This window comes from Miniopterus natalensis, chromosome 9, assembly GCF_054644295.1.
Source record: "Miniopterus natalensis isolate mMinNat1 chromosome 9, mMinNat1.hap1, whole genome shotgun sequence".
NCBI classification, from domain to species: Eukaryota; Metazoa; Chordata; class Mammalia; order Chiroptera; family Miniopteridae; genus Miniopterus; species Miniopterus natalensis.
This window is the reverse complement of record NC_142089.1, coordinates 12,996,423-13,017,017: the sequence shown is the minus strand read 5'-3', so window position 1 is coordinate 13,017,017 and position 20,595 is coordinate 12,996,423. Positions and strand designations below refer to the sequence as shown.

General features: G+C 56.6%; 1 protein-coding gene across 1 annotated transcript in view; it reads left to right on the top strand.

Moving 5' to 3' along the window:
• The first annotated feature begins 1,445 nt into the window (after positions 1–1,445).
• The window catches only part of MYOM3 (myomesin 3), a 45,230-nt gene continuing 26,080 nt past the window's right edge, over positions 1,446–20,595 (top strand). Inside the window, exons 1-14 of the mRNA XM_087820210.1 lie at positions 1,446–1,518; positions 4,583–4,761; positions 5,000–5,080; positions 5,794–5,953; positions 6,690–6,847; positions 10,773–10,868; positions 12,501–12,589; positions 14,429–14,473; positions 14,938–15,078; positions 16,558–16,719; positions 17,359–17,500; positions 18,674–18,873; positions 19,616–19,669; positions 20,001–20,128. Of these exons, the coding sequence (XP_087676336.1) occupies positions 4,601–4,761; positions 5,000–5,080; positions 5,794–5,953; positions 6,690–6,847; positions 10,773–10,868; positions 12,501–12,589; positions 14,429–14,473; positions 14,938–15,078; positions 16,558–16,719; positions 17,359–17,500; positions 18,674–18,873; positions 19,616–19,669; positions 20,001–20,128 (1,617 nt within the window). The 5' untranslated portion in view covers positions 1,446–1,518; positions 4,583–4,600. The remainder of the gene's footprint in view (positions 1,519–4,582; positions 4,762–4,999; positions 5,081–5,793; positions 5,954–6,689; positions 6,848–10,772; positions 10,869–12,500; positions 12,590–14,428; positions 14,474–14,937; positions 15,079–16,557; positions 16,720–17,358; positions 17,501–18,673; positions 18,874–19,615; positions 19,670–20,000; positions 20,129–20,595) is intronic.

The following is a 20,595-nucleotide window of genomic DNA, read 5'->3' as shown; positions in this document are numbered from 1 at the left end:
GCAGGCTCCACATTTCCTGGATGAATCTTTCCAATCAGGCTGCAAGGCAGGATTCATTGACCCCACTGTACAGATAATAAAACCAGAATGGTCAAGTGACTTGGCCAAGGTCATACAGTTAGCAAGTGGTGGCACATCTACCAGGCTGCCTTGGGGGGAAAGGGGGTTGCAGGACCAGTCTAAACGTGTGTCTGCTGCTGGAGTGGAAGCCCACACCCCTCTTTGCTGTAGGTACACATTCACATCCACCCTCACCATCAGTGTATAAATGTGGATCTTGGAAATCCCTTAGCAATGCAAGATGGGAGAGAGCTGCCAAGTGTTTCCCCCAAAACATGCTCTTAACACTGCACCAGGGAGAAGGGAGAATGCTTAGAAAGGAGCTCTCAAAGAGGGCAGAAGACTGAGATTTTGGCTGCGAGATCACTTGTGTGTTCTCTCTCTCTCTCTCCAGTGAGAGGTCCCGAGGCACTAGGAAGAGTGACAGGCGCTGTGTTTCTGGCCCCCTGAGGCCCCAGGAGAGGGCCAGGGAGGGAAGCTGTGCTGTCTGGACTGGAGCTGGCATAGCCTTCCCCAAACCTGGTCATCCCTTGAGACCTGGCTCAGGGGTACCTTCCTGATCTCCCCCCGTTGGAACCGTCTCCAGGTCTATATGCCTCCACATCGTGGGTCTTACCTTACTCAATTCCGCATCCTCAATGCCCCCCAGGCCTGGCAAAGGGCGGGTATGACCAACGCGAGGGAAAAAGAACTGAGATGGGGGAGGGGTGCGGCAAAGCTTTGGAAGAAGGGTCCCCCGGCGGCCACTCCGGAAGCCCGAGGGATTTAGACAGTGAAGGAAAGATGGCATCCCCACTCCCCTCCTGCCTGTGCATGTCCCCACACAGGACCGTGGCCGCACAGGGGCTGGGGCAGTGGCCACATACTTCCGCTTTAACCAGTTACAACTTCTGAGCGCTAAAGACGCATCTTAAGTCACATGCCTTCCACTGTCTTCATGAAGCCTGGGTGCCCAGTCTCACTATCTCCATTTGAATCAGATCAGAGGAGCTGGGTCTTCCCCAAGGCACCGGTCAGTGGGGGCAGAATTCAGGCCAGAAGTCTCGGCAGCTGGGAAACCACCCTTCTCCGCGTCCCGTACAACCAAGCCTGACCTCCTGCCTTCTTTCCTCTTTCATGGGGGCTGGAGGTGGGGAAAGGGGCCCAGCTGAGGGGAGGAGCAGTGGGGTGGGGACAGCTCCACCTGTTGCTCCAGGGAGGACGAGCGGGGTGGGGACAGCTCCACCTGTTGCTGCCGCTGAGCAATGCTGGACGGAGCGAACAGCCCCTCCCTCACCCCCCCATAGCCCGCATCCATTGTCATCACTGTCTCAGTGCTGCTATATTTAAGGCCCACACAGGCTCCAGGACCGCATTCTTCCCCCTTCCCCGCTGAGCCCAGGGCACGAAGGGACCAAGGATCCTCTCGTCCTCTGGAATCTTCTCACCAGAGACGCCCAAGTGGACACGGCTGCTTCTGTGAGTCACCTCCAGGGATCAGGGTGGAGAGGGATACCTCCAGGGAGTGAGACCCTCGCTTCCCATTGGGAAGTGGTGCCTGTGTGCGTGTGTGTGTGTGCTGGAAAAGGAGTTGCCTGGGAGGTTTGGAAAGAGAAGGTAGGCATATGCCTAGGCACCCAAATGAAAATGGGAGCCTAGAAATCTCTTTTCATCCCACTGTTGTGTGATCCTGGGTCTTCCAAGCTAAGCCCTCTATGATGAGAAAGCTGAAAAATAAAAAAAAGACACCTGGGGGTACCTGGGAAGTGGAGGCTTTCCTGCAGTGGAGCCAGATCGGCAGGGACAGGGTGAGCTGGCAGGTCCAGCAAACCTAAGCAGTGCTGTCCAGGTCCTGCTTGACAGACCCGAGTGACAGGGAAAGAGAGCAAGCCCTCATCCAGCCTGGGATCACTGGCAGGAAACTGAGGCCCCGACAGGGCAGAAATGGTCTCAGTTCCTCCGTGGCAGGGTCAGAATTCCTGCCTCTCGGAAGCTGGCGGAGCCACAGCAGAAAGACTGGAGAGGCTGTCTCTGCTCCGCCCACAGGATCCTGCTAGAAGCCTCCACGCACCTCCTTCCCTCCTGGGGTGGGGGGGAGAGGCTGTCTTGACCCTTCATACTCCTGTGCCTGGTGCAAAAACAGGCTGAGACTTGGGAGGAAAGTGGCCACATGGCAGGACCTCTAGCCCAGGGCTTTGCACCCCCAGGAGAGGGCAAGGGGCGGTTTTCTCACCTGGCCCTCGCCCTGCTGACCCCTCCACCGGGCACACACAGCGTCTGGGAAGAGGGCAGAGGAGGCTGCGCTCTTGGTGCTTAATCCCGAGCCTCAGTCAGCGCTTTAAAAAGAACCGATGGCTCATCCGCTAAAGACGGGGGTCTGGTTTCGGGGAGGCCCAGGAGGTCAGGGATGAGCGCCAGGCCCACTCACTGTGCTAATTGGGACAGAGCATGGGGAAGGCAGCCAGCCCCTGACGCCAGGGAACGTTAACCCTCAGCTGTTGGGGCCAGGGCACACGGCGTCCCAGGAAAGCTGGGGGCCTCCCCTGCCTAGGGTGGCACCCAGCAGCTCTCCTCTTGGGCTGTGAGCAGGGCCATTCTTTGGGTACAGGCAGATGCTCTTCCTCGGGAGTGACCACATGGGAACCCAAGGGGTGGCTGTCCTGTTATGTTCAAATGAGGACATGGCACGAGGCCAAGGAAGCTTCGAGGGCAGCCCTTGGTCCTGACCAACTCCCCTCAGTGACCAGTCTCTCTTGGGCGTTCTTTGTGGACATGCAAACAGAGGAAACTTTCAGACACTGGAAGGAGTCAATAAGTGCCCAACAAGATTGACATTTGGCAGCCTGAGCCCCCTGACACCCCACAACAGGCCCTCCAGGCCAAGGATCTCTGATGAGGCTAGCGGGCCCACCTGCCATGCCATGAACTTAGAGAAATGGTCACCCACATACCCAGGTGTGAACACAATACACACGCAGGTCAGGGCTGAATGCCAGTCTCTTCTGCTTCCTTCTTCATGTCCAGGGTCTGTATCAGGTCCAAGCGCACAAGGACCCTCCCAGGTCAGAGGTCTGCCCCCAGAATTCCTACCTGGAGGAGGTGTCAAAGCCATTCTGTGGACTCCACCAAACATCCTAGAGCTTCAGCATCTGGGAGAGGACTTACTGCAAGAACCCAAAACTCCTAGCTCTGGGGCCTCCACTCCCCTCACCTCCATCTCCAAGATTCACTCCCTGATCCCTGAGCCTCTTCCAGACCAATCTGATCCAACCCTACTGGGCACCACCTGGGGGCCCAGACCTGCTCCTCAGGAATACAAGGGAGGACCCCCTCCGTTGTGACCCCCTTATGAGAAGAAAGCTATGTGGCCCCAGCCTCAGCCAAGGCCTGGCCCTGAGTAGATGTGTGGTGTAGAGGTCAGGAGAGCTCAGACTTGGGGAGACCTGGTGCCAGCCATGGCCCCACCACCAGCCCTCTGTGTGGCCTTGAGCAAGTACTTCCCCTCCTCATAGGTAAAGTGGGAGGATAGCAGTGCTGTGTCATTTGAGTTATTGCAGGGACAGGGGATAATGCATCTGAAAACTAATATACAGCTCACAGTGAGCACATGCTGTTGTGACTTTTAATTCATTTACAACCTTGTCGAAGGTCGAGGTGCACAGATATGAAATAATTAAATCGCAAAAGGAGGCATTTTTTGAATCAGAGCTAAATTGTGAAGTCCAGATACAAAGTACAAAATGAATCAGAGGAGGGAAAATTTTAGATGGCCTGTAGTTTTTCGACAGCACTTAGAAAAATAACGTTAAAGTCTATCGCTTATATAGTACCTACTATGCGCCAGGTACACATCAACCCTTTACAACCCCCCTGAGAGGTTGATAGACCCATTTTATAGATGAGGAAACCAAGTCACGGAGTCTTGCCCAAGGTCACACACTTGTAAACTGGAATGAGAAGCTGGGATCACAGTTAGGAGGTTGGCCCTGGAGTCCCCATGCTGCACCTGTGTGCTCATGAGCATGCTCAGGTTGGGCTTTGAAGCATGAGTAGAAAAGCAAGCCAGGGGGAGAAGGTTCTCCGAGTGAGGAGACCAGTCCAGGCAAAGGCTCAGAGGCAGGACTGCCTGTGGCATACGCAGGAAGAGTAAGGACAGCTGCCCATCTTGAGTATAGAACAGCCCTTGACATCACAGTGATCAGTCATCTGGGAAGCTGGGGCCCAGGGAAGGCAAGGCCTTACCCCAGGTCACACCGTGAGGCAAGGACAGGGGGGCAGCTGGAAGCCAGATCTCCAAAGTGGGGCTCTGCTCCCTCAGCTGGGGAACACGTGGGGTGGTGGATAAGCCAGGCTCAGAGCACGAAGTCGGCCTCCGTCACCTTGGGCGAGTTCCTCTCCCTCTCAGGCCTCCATTCCCCTGTCTGCCCGCTGGAGAGAGAGCCCCCACCCTGCCACCCCACAAACCTCCCAGAGATGCTGGGACCGCACGGGGAAGGGATGGGCCCACGCCTGGTGGAGTGACTGTGCAACCTTGGCTTGGCAGGTGGTGGTTCTCGCAGCCATGACTCTGCCCCACAGCCCTGGAAATGTGGGGGAGCCCCAGCCCCCCCAGGCCGTGGAGGTGCACAGGCTGGAACGCCGCCACAAGGAGGAACAGAAGGAGCGGCGGCAGCACAGCCTGCACATGGGATCCTCGGTGCAGAGGCGGACCTTCCGCAGCAGGTGGGAGCACTGGGGACCCCACCCCGGCCACTGCCCTACCCCCGGTCCCCAGTCTGAGGGGGAGGCACAGCTCTGTCCTCTGGAGGCTCCAGTCTGAGGGGGAAGGCATGGCCCTGCTTCCTGAGACCCCAGTTTGAGGAGGGAGGCTGAGGTGGGTCGATGCAGCCCTAAGCCCAGGGAGCCCCAGCCAGAGCCCCAGCCACACCTGCAGGAGCCATGGCCTCTCTTCTCTGCGCAGCGAGGAGGAATACCAGTTCAGCGCCGCAGACCGCGCCCTCGCAGCCGCCTTGGCTCTGACGGCCTCCTCCGAGATGTCGTGGTAAGTCAAGTGACCTCCTGAGAGCCCTGGGCTGGGCCATCCTCCCAGTCCCCTGCCTCCCTGCTGGGCTCCCACAGTGAGCTTAAAGAAGCTGCCTGAAGTGACACATCTAGACTAAGGGGCTAGACCGAAGTCAAAGCCCAGGGCTCTCTGACCACAAGGCCCACCTTGGGGCCCTGAATCCACAGGCAGTAGTGAGGGGCCATCCCTGAGAGAGGGACCCCCCACCCTTCCCCAGCCGGCTGCACATGGTATGGGAGGGGCTGGGGAGAGGAGAAGCTAGTAAATCAGCCCCAAGTTTCGGACACGAGTCCCAAGACTGGAAAGGGGCCTGAGCGTGAGAACATCAGGTGGCCTCGTCCTGGGCTGGGAGGCCTAGGTCCTGGTCCTGGCTGGCCTGAAGCAAGTCACTGAGCCTCGGGGTATCACTCCTGTAAAATGGCAGGACTAATGCCTGTCCACTTGGGTGCAGTGAAAACCGGAGGAAAAATTAATGATCTGTGAAGGAGCCTTGCAAACCATACTGAGAGTAGTTATTATGTACCTACTGTGTTAAGCAGGACCCACTCAGGGTATTTTGGAGGCAAGAGAGGACTGAGTTACTCTTGTCCTCAAGAAGCTTAAAATACAGGTGGCAATGCTGGGTGCGGGGATGGCATTGCCACCCCAGCCAACCCTAGGTTCTCAGCCACTGATGTCCTCTGTCGCCACAGGGAGGCCCAGCTGAGGCGCCAGACCTCCACCGTGGAGCTGGAGGAGCGAGGGCAGAAGCGGGTGGGCTTCGGCAATGACTTGGAGAGGACGGACATCGCCTACCTACGGACCCAATGGCTGCTGCGTCAGAGCCGCGATTGGAAGGCGCTGAGGCGGAGGGTGAGGGGGGTGGGCTGGGGAGCCCCAGGGACCAGAGACCTGGGACCCATCCCAGGCCACGCACCTCACTCTACCCCCTTCTCAAGAAGCAGTTGGACACCAGGAAAGAACCCAGACCCTGATGTTGACCCGGGTTTGAATCCCGGTGCCCCCACCCCCAGCCCTGTGACCTTAGGCAAGCAACTGATTCCTCCTGAGGCTCGGTTTCCTTACCTGCAAAATAGATGCATGTGGTTGTACCAGCTCTCAATGTGGAGATGTGAATTAAATGAGCTTGGGCTTCTAAAGTCATTCTCCCGGAGCCCAGAACTCAGCAGACCCTCAGGAAATGCTAATCCTGACGAATGTCAGGGATCTGAAGCCACGCTCCTTACCCCCTCCCTGGGCAGGAGAACAACACCCATGCTTTTCACATATTAGCTCATTGAATCCTCATTACGGCCCCACAGGTGGGGGGGGTGTATTATTATCATTTCCATTTTACAGAAGAGAAGCCTAAGGACTTGCCTATGGTCTCACAGATCTAAGTGGCAGTTAGGCCTTGACCCCAGGCCAGCTGATTCCAAAACCCATGGTCTGCCCTCTGGGCCACACTGCCTCTCAGATGCTGCTGAAGGGGCTCCCGATCACGTGGGTCTGACTCCAGAGCCTGGGTGTCACGGGGAAAGGTGTCCCTGAAGATGGGGAGAGTTGGTGCCCTGGCTCGTAGGAGTCACAGACCTTCTCCTGCCTCCAGACGGAGGAGAAGGTTCGGGAGGCCAAAGAGCTGCGGGAGCTGTGTTCCGGCCGGGCGCCCTGGTTCTGGATCCCACTGCGTTCCCACGCTGTCTGGGAGCGCACCACGGTCCTGCTGACCTGCACCATCCAGGCCTCGCCTCCACCCCACGTCACCTGGTAAGCCACTGGGGCAGGAGAGAAGGGTGCTCGCCTTGCCTCTGTGGGTACTGGGCGTGAGTTCCTTCCAGCCCAAGGGGCCAGTCCCTGCCCCGGAAGCTCCTGCTGCCTTAGAAAAGCTGCAGCCCCACAGACCCGGGGCTCTGCCCACCACCCAAACAGAGCAGCAGCTGCTGGGGAGGCTCAGGAGCGGTTATTTTTAGCTGCCTCCCCGCCAGCCTGGGGCTAGAAGACAGGGCCACCGGGGAGCCAGCCCTCGTAAAAATCTGATGCTGGTGGCATGGGAAGGCAGCTGCTCCCAGCTGGGTATCTCCAGGGTTGGAGGATGATGGTGGGAGGCAGGGCAGGGGGCAGGGGGGCAGGAGAGGAGGTGGGGAGGGCAGGGGCCCTACAGTGAGAAAGAGCTCAGGCCTGGAGTGGGAGCCCTACGCTCCAGGCCTCGAGCTCTCTCTCTCTCTCTCTCTTTACTAACTCACTGTGTGATCTCAGCTACATCTCTTAACCTCTCCAGGCCTGCCTTAGTTTCCTATTCTGTAAAATGGGTTGAAGACCTCCTGCCCCCCTTGCATGTGGTGAGGACTTAATGCCACAATAATGGGAAAGCTCTCGGAACTTGAAAGGTGCTTGAAAAGCAGGAGATAGCATTCCTGGGGAGGTGGCAGGTGTCTCCTAACAAGCTTGGTGGAGGTGGGGGTGGGCGGGGCCATGTCCGGGTCTCAGTTCTACCCTGGAGGGAGGCGTGTCGTTCACACAGCTGAGCCCACTGCTTCTTGAGTTCCCCTGAGTGTAAGGCCCATTATCAGCCACGCTGGGAGACGAGGAAGGGATTTCAACCATTATTTACAAGAAATATAATCTGTCCCAGGCCCTGACTCAGACACTGTGGTGTAGAAATGACTCAGACACGGCCTCAACTTGAGAAACTGTCAACCCAGAAGAGAAAAGTCAACACGCAGAGAAATATAGTCATGGGTGACATTTGAGGTAAAAGAGCGGAGGTGAAGAGGAGGAAGTGGCTGCCTCCACCTGGAGGATCCAGGAAGGCTTCTCAGAGAAAGTGACTAGCCCATGGTCTAGTAGGAGAGAGAAGATAAGCACACAGAAACCGAGGTCGCAAAGGAAAAGGCAAGATCTAATACCTGAACCCGCTTAAACAGACCCAGCGCTTTTCTCTCATTTGAGCCTCAGGGCCACCCATGAGGTAGGGAATATTATCTCCATTTCACAGGTGGTGATATCAAGGCTCAGAGAGGCAGTGTGACCTAGGATTCAAACTCGGGGCTTTTGCCTCCCAGCCCATAGCTCTTCCCACTGGCCTAGAGAGTGGGAAAGTCATAATTCTAGTTTTGTTTTGTGTAGTTTTTTTACCTTAAAGCATACATAATGCTTCAGAAGTCAGAGAATTAGAACACACTTAAGCCAGGAGCAATCAAGAAAGGCATCTCCAGGGTGTTGACACTGGGGCTGGCCATTGCCAGATGGCATTCATTCCAACAAGTGTGCCAGGCAGGGCACTGAAATGTTGTGGGGTCCAAAGTAGTCCCTGCCTACAAGTTTCTGGTTCAGTGGGAGGACTGCTCCCGACAGCTGGCTGGGCTAAGTGGGGGTCAGTACCTCAGCTGGCCTGGCAAGCAGCCCTGCCCTGCCCTGGCACCGAGGCCCACATCTGAGACATTCTGTGGGAGCCTCTTGACAAGGGACTCATTTCCACCCGTGCCAGTAATGTCGCCACAACAGGGCAAGGTTGCCACAATAGAGCATTCCCTGTAAGAGGTGGGAGCCCAGGCCAGGCCCACCTCCAGCTGGAGGGACTCTGGTGGCCTCTGTGGCTCCTGGCTTTGAGGGCTGGTTTTCCATCATCAATCACCTTCAGGAGGACCACGTGTCATCCTGGTACTGGCTTCCAGAGCTCTGTCCAGGCCCCAGAGTAGACCCAGCCCCCAGGTCAGGAGGAAGATCCTGGCCCACCAGGCTGTGAGACAAGTCCTTCATTCAGCAATTATTGAGCACTTGCTGAATGCAGGAGCAACAACAGGGCAGGTGGGGCAAGGCTCTAGTCTGGCCATGTTGATGCTGCAGAAGTAGGCCCTGGATGTGATTTTACCTGATGTCAGAATCAATCTCCTAGGCCAGGCAGCCTAAAAAATGAAAATCTAACACCAAAGTATATAAGGAAAAAATTAATTTAGATAAATAATAAAAATCTCACCCTTTTATGTGGCCATCTCCAAGCCAGACTCTGGGCTGGGTGCCTGGCCTCACTCTCATTTAAGGCGATTTTATGATTGGCTGCCACTTAGGATCATCAGCACAGCCCATGCCAACGAGAGCCCACTGTACAGGTAGGAGAAGCCCAGAGAGAGAACGAGATGAGCACTGAGGTCCCTGGAGGTCCAGGTCATTCCCAAAGCTGGCCAGGCTGAGGTGTCTGGAATGTTCCTGATAAGTGGTGGTGGTGAGGGGGCCTGACCTTGGCCCCCAAGCCTGGGAGAAGTGCAGAGATTAGGCATCCAGATTAGGCACTGCCCTCCCCACAGAAGACCTAGTTGGGCTCGTTTCAGAAGAGGGTGTAGCCTGGGGTTTTTGTGGTGGAATGTGGGCCTGGCACTGTTTGGTTGCCACGGAGACAAACAGGGCATGGGGTATGGGAGCCAAGTCCAAGGAAGGCCAAGGTGCCCTCTATCGGCTGAGGCCTGCTCTTCAACTGCAATCACTCCTGGGACAGTCTGTTCATGCAATAGCTTCGACTCAGAGGCCCAGAGAGGAGACTGACTTGCCCAAGGTCACACAGCAATATGTGTCAAAGCCTCATAATTTTCACAGACTTTCATTTGCCAGCCTTGACTCCTCAGGCTCCAGACCTCCCTCAATGGACCATGGACAGAGGCAAGGCCATCTCACTGTCCAGAGCCCCAGCAGGGAGAACAGGACCCCAGTGTTCACAGGAAATAGCAGTGGTATCCAGGAGCAGAGGATAATCGGCTGGCCCACCCTTGGGAATCTCCTGAGAGCTGAAAAAATATTGATGCCCAGGTCCCACCTCCAGGAGTTCTGATTTTAATTCTGGGTTGCAGCCTGGGCATGGAGGTTTTTTAATGGTTTAAACAAGATAGTTTATTTTTCCTTCATGTAAGCGTCTGATGTAGACAGGGTGGGCTGCTGTGGCAGTTCTGCTCACGGGTCACTCGGGGATCAGGCCTGGTCTTCCCTATGCGAGATGGCGGCATCATGGCCATGTCCTGCCTCGGGTGGCAGGAAAGGACGTGAAAAGGGGCGGGAGCAACCACGTGAGACTCATCTTGCTTTCTGTTGGCAATACTTATCCACATGGCTACACCTGGCAGAAAGAGAGGCTAGAAAAGTTAGTATTTAGTGGCTCCGTGATGAGTTCTATTCCTTTAGCATAAGAGGAGAATCCCTAGAGGTGTAATTAGCAGTTTCAGATGCAGATTCCCAAAGGCTTATGTTTAAAATCTGGGCATGGAGATTTTTAAAGCTTCCTCTGGTGATTCTAACAAGAGCCAAGAGAAAGAACTGCTGTCCTGAGGGGTCAACAGGGAGGTAGGGATGGGGGTGCCTTCCTTGGCCACCCACCTCAGAGGAGGGAAAATCTGGGGAGGAGCAGCTATTCCTAGTTACAGGCTCCCTCTTCTCTGCCTCCCTGGAGGGGAATGAACTTGTGAGCATCGCTTTCCATAGCTTATCCCATTTAATCAGTACAACAACCCTACAAGGTTGGTTCCATTCTCACACCCATTTCACAGATGAGAACAACTGAGGTTCAGAGCAGTGAAAGTGCTGCCCTGGGTCACATAAGTGAGTAAGTAGCACAAAGCTGAGGTTGGAACCCAGATCCAAGAGGCTCCGAATCCTTCCTGCCAGAATGACACTGCCTGCCACAGACCACTGTACTGTGTCTCCACAGGTACAAAAATGACATGCAAATCGATCCGCGCCTCTTCCCTCCCGGAAAGTACCGAATCACCAACAACTACGGGCTGCTGACCCTGGAGATTAGGAGGTGAGACTGTGAGCCCTGGAGAAACCCACAGTCCCTAGGCCCCAATACCCCTGAAGCCAGAGCAGGATTCCCAACCCTTCCTCGAAGCTGTTTCCAAGTGGGCTGCCTCTTCAGAAGTGTCTGGGCTGCTTGTTCAAATATCAATTCGCGGGAGGACCCTTCCTTTGCTCCCAGAGATTCAGATTAAATAGGTCTGGATTGGGTCCCAGAAATCAGTTGTAACATACACTCCCATGGGGTTCACGTGGTATTCCCTTGGAATACTCAGTGAGAAAAGTGGACCCAGAGGCTAGCAGCTAGGACTGAATGCTGAGCTAGGCAAGTTGGGAGAGTTCCTTGCTGGGGAAGAGAAAACACAAATCCTCACACACACACAAACACACACACACACACACACACACACACACACGTGCATGCACTGGCATGCACACACACACAAGTGCACAGGGAAGCAGTTGGAAGGGAGAGTAAGGCTTTCAGGAGATGCTGAGTCTTAAGCATGGTTTTGCAGGAAGAGGCCATGTGTGTGGAGGGAGGCAGGAAAGCGCAGTCCCCAAACTATATGTTACGAGCTGCCACATGTTACATTTCTCCCAGCTCCAAGCCCTGTGCTGGGCGCTGTACACATTCGGTCGACACCGCCCACCACTGTTCCTGCAGGGAAGCCTTGTTGCAGGCGAGGAAACAGGGGCTGCGAGAAGTCAAGGGTCTTGCACAGCTTTGACAGGGCAGGGCCTGGGTTTGAGCCAGTTCTCTCCACCTGGGTTCTCCCCAATACAACAAACCCTTCACTTCAACCAACTTGGGCTTCAGAGACGCAAATATGAACAGGACATTGATCCTACCAGCCAGAAGCAGTGTAGGGACGTGGACATCAACACCTGGCCACACAATGCTACAAAGGGAGGTGTTCTGTGGGCTGTGCAGTCAGGGAAGGCATGCAGTCCCGGGGGGTGCTTGTAGAGGCAGGTGGGACTGGCCCTTAAAATAAAAGGGATCCCTGCCCTGAGCAGCCAGGGGAAGCGAGGGGGCACCAAAGGACCTCTCTGCTTGCCGGTGTGCCACATCCTGCCAACTACTCTCTTGGTCACTAATGTGCCTCTGGGATGGAGCTGGCCCAACCCTCCCCTGGGAAGATGACAGTGTTGGCCTGGATGGTGGGGAGGCCTGGGCCTGAGATTGAGAGCACCTGGGCATCTGGCCCAGTTCTGGCACGGGCTGGCAGCGTGTCTCCGGCAAGCCTGTGCCCTGCGCCTGCCCCAGGCTTCTGATCTGGAGGTGTTGATAGGGCGGGAGGCCATGCCTGGGGGAGGGCTTTTTGCCTGAAAGCTGGGTTGAGTTCCAGTTGCTGTGTGACTCTGGGCAAAGCACCTAACCTCTCTAATCCTGCAGAGTCAGTAATAACAATCGTACTTTCAGAGTACTTTCACCTGAGGTGCGTTAGGCGGGCGTCATGTCTCCAGTTTCTCAGAGGTAGACACTGAGGCACAGAGAGGAGGAGCCAGCCCAAAGGCACACAGCTTCTCAGAGATGGAGCCTGAGCCAGAGCCTAAAGTCTCCCCCCTGAGGTCCACTCAAGTTTCCCATGCAGCCCAGCAGTCTTGGGGGCACTTCTCTCTCTCTCCTTTTCAGATGCACCGTGGATGACACAGCCACCTACACGGTGAAGGTGAAGAACACCTACGGCCAGGCCTCCTCCTTCGCCAAAGTCCTTGTCCGCAGTGAGTCCTTCCATCCCCAGCAGGCCAGGCTGGCCCACAGCAGACCCAGGATGAGCAGATGAGGGTGTGACTCTGTGGTCAGAGTCCAGGAAGGGCCCCAGCACAGGAGTATTTGGCCTGGGACCTGGTGACCAGGGTAGCCATGGAGACACTCACTTCCCTGTGGCCTTTGGAGCAAGTGAGAGTCTCGCCCTCAGGCTGCACAGCCTATAGAGCTGTCTCCAACTAGTGCTTGTCCTGTTGGGTTGGGCTTGGGTCCAGCTCCAGCTTTAGCTCAGGGCCTCTGGGAGGATGGTCGGGCCCTGCCAGACCTGCTGAGGGGTCTTCAGGGGCGAAGGCCGAGCCCTACCAACTCCCCTCCTGATCCCTGCTGCCCCATTTGGGTTCTGGTGCTATTTCTCAGTTGTGCATCTGAACGTTACCCCAAGGGCATCTGAAATGACAGCACAAAGCAGGAGAGGAGCTCAGGAGTTAGCCAGACCCCAGTTCACATGCTGGCTCTGCCACTGACTGGCTGGGCAAGCCACTTCAGTCTCAGCCTCTTCCTCTACAAAGGGGACTCTTCCTACCTCCCTCAGACACTCATGTGGATTAATTTAAATAGTGTAGGCAAAGCTGTCCCTCCCCCACCCCATGACCACGACAGAGCACAGCCCAGAAGGCCATACCTCTGGGCCTAGGACAATGCTGCCCCTTGACCTCAGCAGCCCTGCGAGAGAAACAGCATGTGTGCTTGTGTGCGTACACAAAAGTGCACACAGGCATGCACACACACACACACAGGCAAATGGACACATACGCACACACATACTCCAGCAGATTGGCTGGAGTTCAGCTCCTCCCCCCACCTCTTATCAGACCTGGTTAAACCACCCTTCACAGTCTTCTCCACCCTTTCCCCTCTTCCCCAAGTAGCTCTTGGGAGTCAAGCCCAAGGTCAGGCATCATGGCCCTGCTGCCCCCTCTGTCTGCCCATCCTTCCCCTCACGTCCTCCAGATCCCTGCCCCTCTTTGGGTCAAGGCCAGCAAGTTTGGATCCACCAGGCTTCTTCTTGGTCCCCAGACTCCAGCCAGGTTCTTGCTAAGACCATCCAGTCCCTGCCACTACCCCCCCCCCCCATCTCCAAAGCATCTGCGATGGTCCTAGGGGAAGGCTTTAGACTGGGAGGCAGGAGCTCTGGTTCTAATCCTGAGTCTTCCACTGACTCTGTGTGACCTTGGGCAGCCTCTTGGACCTCTTGCCCAGGACCAATGTTGCACGATAGCTCCAGGCTGGTTGGGTGATTATACCTCAGTTTGCCCACCTGCAGGAGAATGTTTTCATGGCACCAGCAGGCAGGCAGCACGCGGTACTTACTATGTGAACAGCAGCGTTCTTACTCTTCTCCCGTGTTCTGTGCCAACATCTCTTTGGATTTCACTCTGAAGCCCCCAGATGGCTCCCTTAGCACTGCCCCTTCCCCTGACCCCACCAGAAACCCCAGTCTGGCCAGGCTCTACCTCTGTGAAGACTCTATGAAGACTGTGATCCTGGCGGTGAGTTGGGCAGGGAAGGAAACCACCATTTACTGAGCCAGGCTCTCGGGCTCGGGCTGAGGGCTTTGTTCGTGCAAATTCACTTGTTCAGAACCCCAACCCCACCACCATCAGGTAGGAATCACAGTCCCCATTTTACCGAGGTAGAAACTGAGGCACAGAGGGGTGAAGGAACTTTCTCAAAGCCAAAGAGGGAGCCACTAGCACAGCAGGATTCAAACCCACACCCAAGGGCCATGCTGCCACCTTCGAGCGGGGACACGGCTCTGAACCTTCTCAAACTCCATGTGCTTTGGTTTTCAGCTTACCTGGGGAAGGATGCCGGCTTCGACTCAGAGATCTTTAAAAGTAAGGAGGCTGGGGGAGGGACGAGCTTTTGGGAGGAGGGGTTCTGGGACTTCTGGTCAGACCTCCCCACAGCCCCCGTTTAGAATATAACCGTCCATTGCCCACTAGGGAATGTCCATGTTGGGTTTGCCTACGAGCTGTTAACATGTGCAGACTGGTTTCTGGGGCTCCCAAGGCAGCTGCTGAATTGCCTAGTGGCCAAAACTGAGGGGAAAAGGCAAAGCCAAAAAGACAAATGGACATGACCTTTGGGTAGTTGCTCTTTCAGCTCATCTGGTCCCATCTAGATAAGTCTCCTCCCCACCCGCAGGACCAGGCCCCTCTCCTTGTTAAGACCTCCTCAGGAACTGTGGCTCCTGACCCAGAGATGAGGGCCCCCCAGAAGGGTCCTCGCTCCCACCTAAGCCCCAAGCTAGGCTGGCGGCCTCTGAAGGCTTCTGTCCTGAATTTCCGTCCCCACCCAGGATTCACATTTGGCCCCAGCGTGGAATTCACATCAGTGCTGAAACCAGTCTTTGCCCGTGAGAAGGAGCCCTTCTCCCTGAACTGCCTGTTTTCAGAAGATATATTAGATGCGGAGCAGAACATTCAGTGGTTCCAAGACGGTGAGGACCCCAGTCCTGGTCCCCAGCCTCCAGAGGCAGAGGTGGAAGAGAGAAACTAGAGCCCCGGCTCATTGCCAACCCTGGGACCCCAGGGGAGAGAGAAACTGAGCTCTGCCGCTCCCCCGATTAGTACAAGCTGAGCTGTGGTGTGAAGAGGGAGAGGGAAGCAGGGGCAGCCAGATGCGTCCAGATCAGATGGTCACCGAGCACCACCGTGCCCTGTGCTGGGTGCCAGGGCAGGGGAGGCACAGATGTGCATGAGCTCAAGGGGCTCTGGGTCTGGGAGGAGGGAGGAAGCTAAAGCACAATTGTAGCCACTGCCCGTTGAGAGCCTGCCATGGTCAGGCCTTGGCTCAGCCCTAAGCGTGAGCGGTGGCATCCAAAACAACGGGAACAGATGCCAAGGCCAGGGGACAGGAGGCACCAGGGGGTTCAGGGCAGGCTTTTCAGAGTCAGGGTGCGGGTGCCGGTACATAATTACCACCCATGAGCTGAAGACCCCTGGGGGTGTCACAGGCAAGGCTGGAGAAGGCTGGTCAGATAAGGCAGGAGAGGTGGCCCAGCCAGGGGGGAAAGCACGGCTGACCTCCTGCCCTATCTGCGCGGCCTGCAGCCACAGGACAAGCTGTACAGCAGCTGCCCAGCCCCGCAGCTCTGAGCTGAGGGAGGCTGCGCCTGCCCCGAGGGGGGAGGAGAGAAGCCTTGAGGAGCCTTGGGGAACAGCTGCAATAACAAGTCTGAGATGTTTTCCCAAGCTGCAGGTCATCCAGGATAGCGATGCTAACAGGAGGGAGGGGCCTTGGGGTGGGACAGAGAGCAGGACGGCCCAGCAGTGTGGCCTCAGGGCAGGGCCCACTTCCCTGAGCCCAGAGCCCCTTCAGGGGGCCCCCATTCCTCTCCCTCAGGTCCCACCCACTGAGTTCCCAATCTCCTCGCTGACCCCTACCCCCCCCAATGAGCCCTCTACCCTCCTCACTGACACCTCAGCTCTCCCAATGAGCCCCACTGCTTTTCTAAGCCCCCCTCAACAAGCCCTCGTTCCCTTCATTCAGTTCACTATCCCCCTCACGGAGCTCCCACACCCTTCCTAGAGCCCCCAGCCCCTTCGATGAGTCCCTAGCCTCCTCACAGAGCCCCTGACCCTCGCACGGGGCCCCATCTCTCGTTTTCACTTTTTCATAGAACCTCCAACTGCTCACTGAGCCACCACCCCAACTGTTTCCTAAATCCCCACTCCCCTGGTTGAGGTCCCAACCCCTTCCCTGAGCCCTGCCTCACCCCCAAGCCTTCTGGAGAGTTCAGTGGCCACCTTGGCAGGGCTCTGGAGGTCACCACGCCCTCCCTGACTCTCCAGCTGAGCCTCAGGCTATAGCCACAATGGCCCTGCCTCTGCCTAGACCCCCAGAGCATCTATAGACTCCCAGGTGAGGCCAGGATCCCCCACGGCTCCCACTCACAGCGGACCCCTCTCCTCATCAGGCAAGCTCATGAGGCCTTCCGGACGCCGGCAGATCCTCTATGCAGACCGCCAGGCATCCCTGAAGGTGTCCTGCGCCTATAAAGAAGACGAGGGGTTCTACACGGTCCGGGTGCCTTCGCCCTCTGGGCCCCTGGAGCAGAGCACCTACGTGTTTGTGAGAGGCAAGCTGGGGGCGGGGCAGAAGGGACAGCTGAAGCCCAGAGACCAGGGCTCTGCCCTTGACTGATCTGCTGTGGGACCTTGGGCAAGTCCCCTGCTCCTTGGGGCTTCAGTTTCCCTGCTATAAATGGGGGTGTTGGGTTAAAGTCTCTAGGACTCTCTGTGGCCTTCGATGACCCTCCAGAGAACACAACCTCACAGTCTCAGACTTGGTGGAAGCTGGCGAGGGTGCAACTGCACATGGGCTGGTATGAGTCTAGCGCCTGGTTCATTTCTGCCTCAGGGCTCTGCCACCTCGTTGACAGGGTGACCTTAGGCAAGTCACTTTTCCTCTATGGGTCTTGGTTTTCCCATCTACAAAGTGGAGAGTTGCTCTGAGGCTCAGAGGTTAATTATGCCAGTTGTCCAGGCGCATGGTGTAGAATGGGCCCTAATAAATGGTACCCCCACCACCCCAGATGCTGCTGTTCAAGAGGAGGATGCTGTTATTCAGGCCTGGTCTTCAAGATCAAAACTGAGCCCCTGGGTGGCTAGTGAAAAGAGGATGCTGGGCGGGAGTAGGAGGGAGCCGCTACCCAGTGGACATGGGCTGGAAGAACCTCCACATCCCCCCTCTCTCCCACCTCCACCCTGGGTTTCAGATGCTGCAGCAGAGAATCTGGGGGCCCCAGGCTCCCCACTGAATGTCCTATGCCTGGATGTGAACAGAGACTGCCTCATCCTGACCTGGACCCCACCCAGTGACACTCGGGGCAGTCCCATCATCGGCTACTCCATTGAGCAGTGAGTCGGCCTCTTGAATGGCAGAGTCCCATGGGGGGAGGGTAGCCCTCTGCATGGTTGTCAGGACAAGAATGGGGGCCACAGGAAAGAGGGAGCCCCCATGCCTAGTCTCAGAACAGGGCAAGAGGCCATCTGTGTTGTACATTTTAGGGGCAATAAAAGGGTGTTCACCAATACCTGGAATTCCACCCTGGAGTCAGCGCTGCCCTCTGGACCAGCTAGCAGGAGGGACCCTGGGAGGGGCAAACTCCAAGTGCCTGAAACTCGAGCACATGTGCTCTTGTTGAATACTTTCTGCCCTGGGTGACAGACAGAGATGGAGTAGCTGTGGCCCCCAGAGGGAGGGGCCCACCGAGGAGGGGAGGGCCCGGGACACAGGCCTCCTCCAGTGCTGCCAGCTGAGGCCCAAGCCTGAGGCAACACGTAATCCTGCCACTTGATGGGGCCAGAAGACTATGTACCTGGAGCTTCCTGCCTTATCATTGAATCCTTCCAACAGCCCCCATCTAAGGGGCAGGGGACTCTTCAGTGCCCCATCCTATAGATGAGGAAACTGAGGAAACTGAGATACATGGGATGATGACTTTGCCCAAAGACACATTGCTCCTTAGTGGTAGAGTTGGGATCTGGACCCACACGTGACCACTGCCCCATCCTGCCTGTAATGTGTGCTATGATGTGACCTGAGGACAGTGGTACCCAGAGGGCTCAGAGCTCACACTCTGAGGGTCAACCTGGAATGTGCACCGACAGGGAGTGGAGAGCCCCCGGGTGAAATCATAACTCCATCATTCACTCACTGTGTGACCTTGGGCAAGTCATCTCCCTCTCTGAGTTGTGGGTCTGAGTTTCTAGAGTGAAGGTTATCACACCTGACCCCAGGGACTGTTGGGATTAAATGAAATAATAGATGGGGAGGGCACAGCACAGCTCCAGGCACATGGGAAGCTCCATGAAAGGCATGGAAGCTTCCATCACAGGAGGTAGCCGGTGACCCCCAATCTCCTGGGGGCCAGAGGTTGGAGCCAGGCTTTTAAATGGAGAGTGGAACTTTAATTAGCTGAGACAAGCTGGGCAGGCTGCCCAGGACAGGGAAATGACCCTGGTGGAGGCTCAAACTGAGAAGGTGTGAGTCATGGGCAGGGGCTAAAGCTGGGGCATCTCTTCCCACAGGTGCCAGGGCAAGTCTGGGCAATGGGTGCCCTGCCATGAAGCCCCCGGAGGGACCTGTCGGTGCCCAATCCAAGGCCTCATCAAAGGCCAGAGCTATCGATTCCGGGTGAGAGCCATCAGCAAGGCGGGCAGCAGCCTCCCCTCCAAGGCCTCAGAACCGGTGGTCATGGTTGACCATGATGAAGCCCGGAGGATGACAGGTGGGTGCAAAGGCCCTGAAGGGACATCCTAGAGCATCAGTCAGGGCACACTCAGGACCGACTCGCACAGGAGACAGGTGGCGCAGCCCCCATGCCAAGCCTTATTCCAAGGCAGGAGACACAGCCCAGCCCTCAGGAAGCCCTAATGTGATGGAGGGGACACAGCCTCAGGAACCTCTAGTCTGTTGGAGGAGACACAGTGCCTTTCTTAGGAAGCCCGGGCCTGAGGGGATGGCACGGCCAGTCTGATGGAAGAAACACAAACCCATCCACAGGAGATGCTAAGCTGAGGGGGGACCACAGCACAGCACCTCTACAGCTGCTCTTAATCTGAAGGGGGAAAACAGCCCTGCCTCGGGAGCCCCCAGCTGGGGGAAGGAAGGGGACAGCCCTCCCGGCCCTGAGGAGCCAACCCGGCTTAGGTTTGCCTCCCAGCTCCACCGGGCCCTAGGTGCCCGACCCCAGGTTCATCACTTCTCCTCTCTGTCCTCATGTGTCTGTCCCAAGAGGACAGAGCATCACTCAAGGTCTAGAGCAGCCTGCTCCACTTCGGATCCCTGAGAATATTGGGGCCAGCGGGGACCTGCCTGAGGTTGCACCATAAGGGGCCGAAAGGCCAAGGCCAGGAATGGGGGGAGGAATTAGCACCCTGAGCAGGGCAGGTCCTGCCCTACTCTCCTGACCCAGCCCCACATATCCTGCACCCCTACTTGTCCCCAACTTGCTCCATTCTCCATCCTAGAGATCCCCTTCGATCTGGGGAACAAGATCATGGTCAGCACAGATGACTTGGAAGGTACGTGTGAACCTCCTGACACTTTGCCTCAAGACTCCAGCCCCGTTTACCGTTCTGGAAACTCTGGTCCACAGACTGGCAAAGAGACAGAAGCTGTCCATGTACAGGGTGGGGGAAGGGGAGGGGAGGGGTCTAGTGGGAGGAGCTAGAGTTCTCAGGTGACTGTGGCCCGTCTTGCTTTCTGGCCCCAGCTCTGCCCAGCCTTGCTGTATGACCTGGAGCAAGTTCCTGCCCTCGCTGGGCCCCCGTTTCCTCCTCTATGAAGTGGGGGGCTGAGATTCGGGGTCTCTGAGGGCCCACTCATCTCTGCCCTGGATGACTCTGATTCTAGACTTCGTGACCATCCCCTCACCCCCGACCAATGTCCATGCCAGCGAGATCCGTGAGGCCTATGCGGTTCTGGCCTGGGACGAGCCCAGACCCCGGGGCAGAGCTCCGCTGACTTACTCCCTGGAGAAGGTACAGAGACCCTGCGGCCCCCAGCCCCAGGCCAGCCTGAGAAATAGACGTGCTGTGGGACCGTGGTTGCGGGGAGCTCAGGGAAGCGCTGAGAGGCCCTGGGCAAGGCAGTGCCCCTGGGGAGCCTTCAGAGCATAGCAGTGAGTTTCCTGAGCTGCTGGCCCCGCACAGGAGCAGGGGGAGGAATTAAATGGCCTTTTGAGGTTTCCTCCAGCCCTGAGAGGCCAGTTTCTGATGGCGGTTCTTGAGGCTATTCCTGGAAATACACAAAACTAAGAAACGCAGACAATAACAACAGTAAGATCCCCTATTCCGTGGGTCCCTCCCCACCCCCACGATCTCACCCTTACACTCTACAGCCTTGCAAAAATAAGCTCAGTGTTCAGGGGCAGCCTTGGCCCTGATAAAAGTTAATGAGCCTGTGTGGGAAGTGGCCCCACAGAACCAGGCTCAGGCAGTTGCTTATC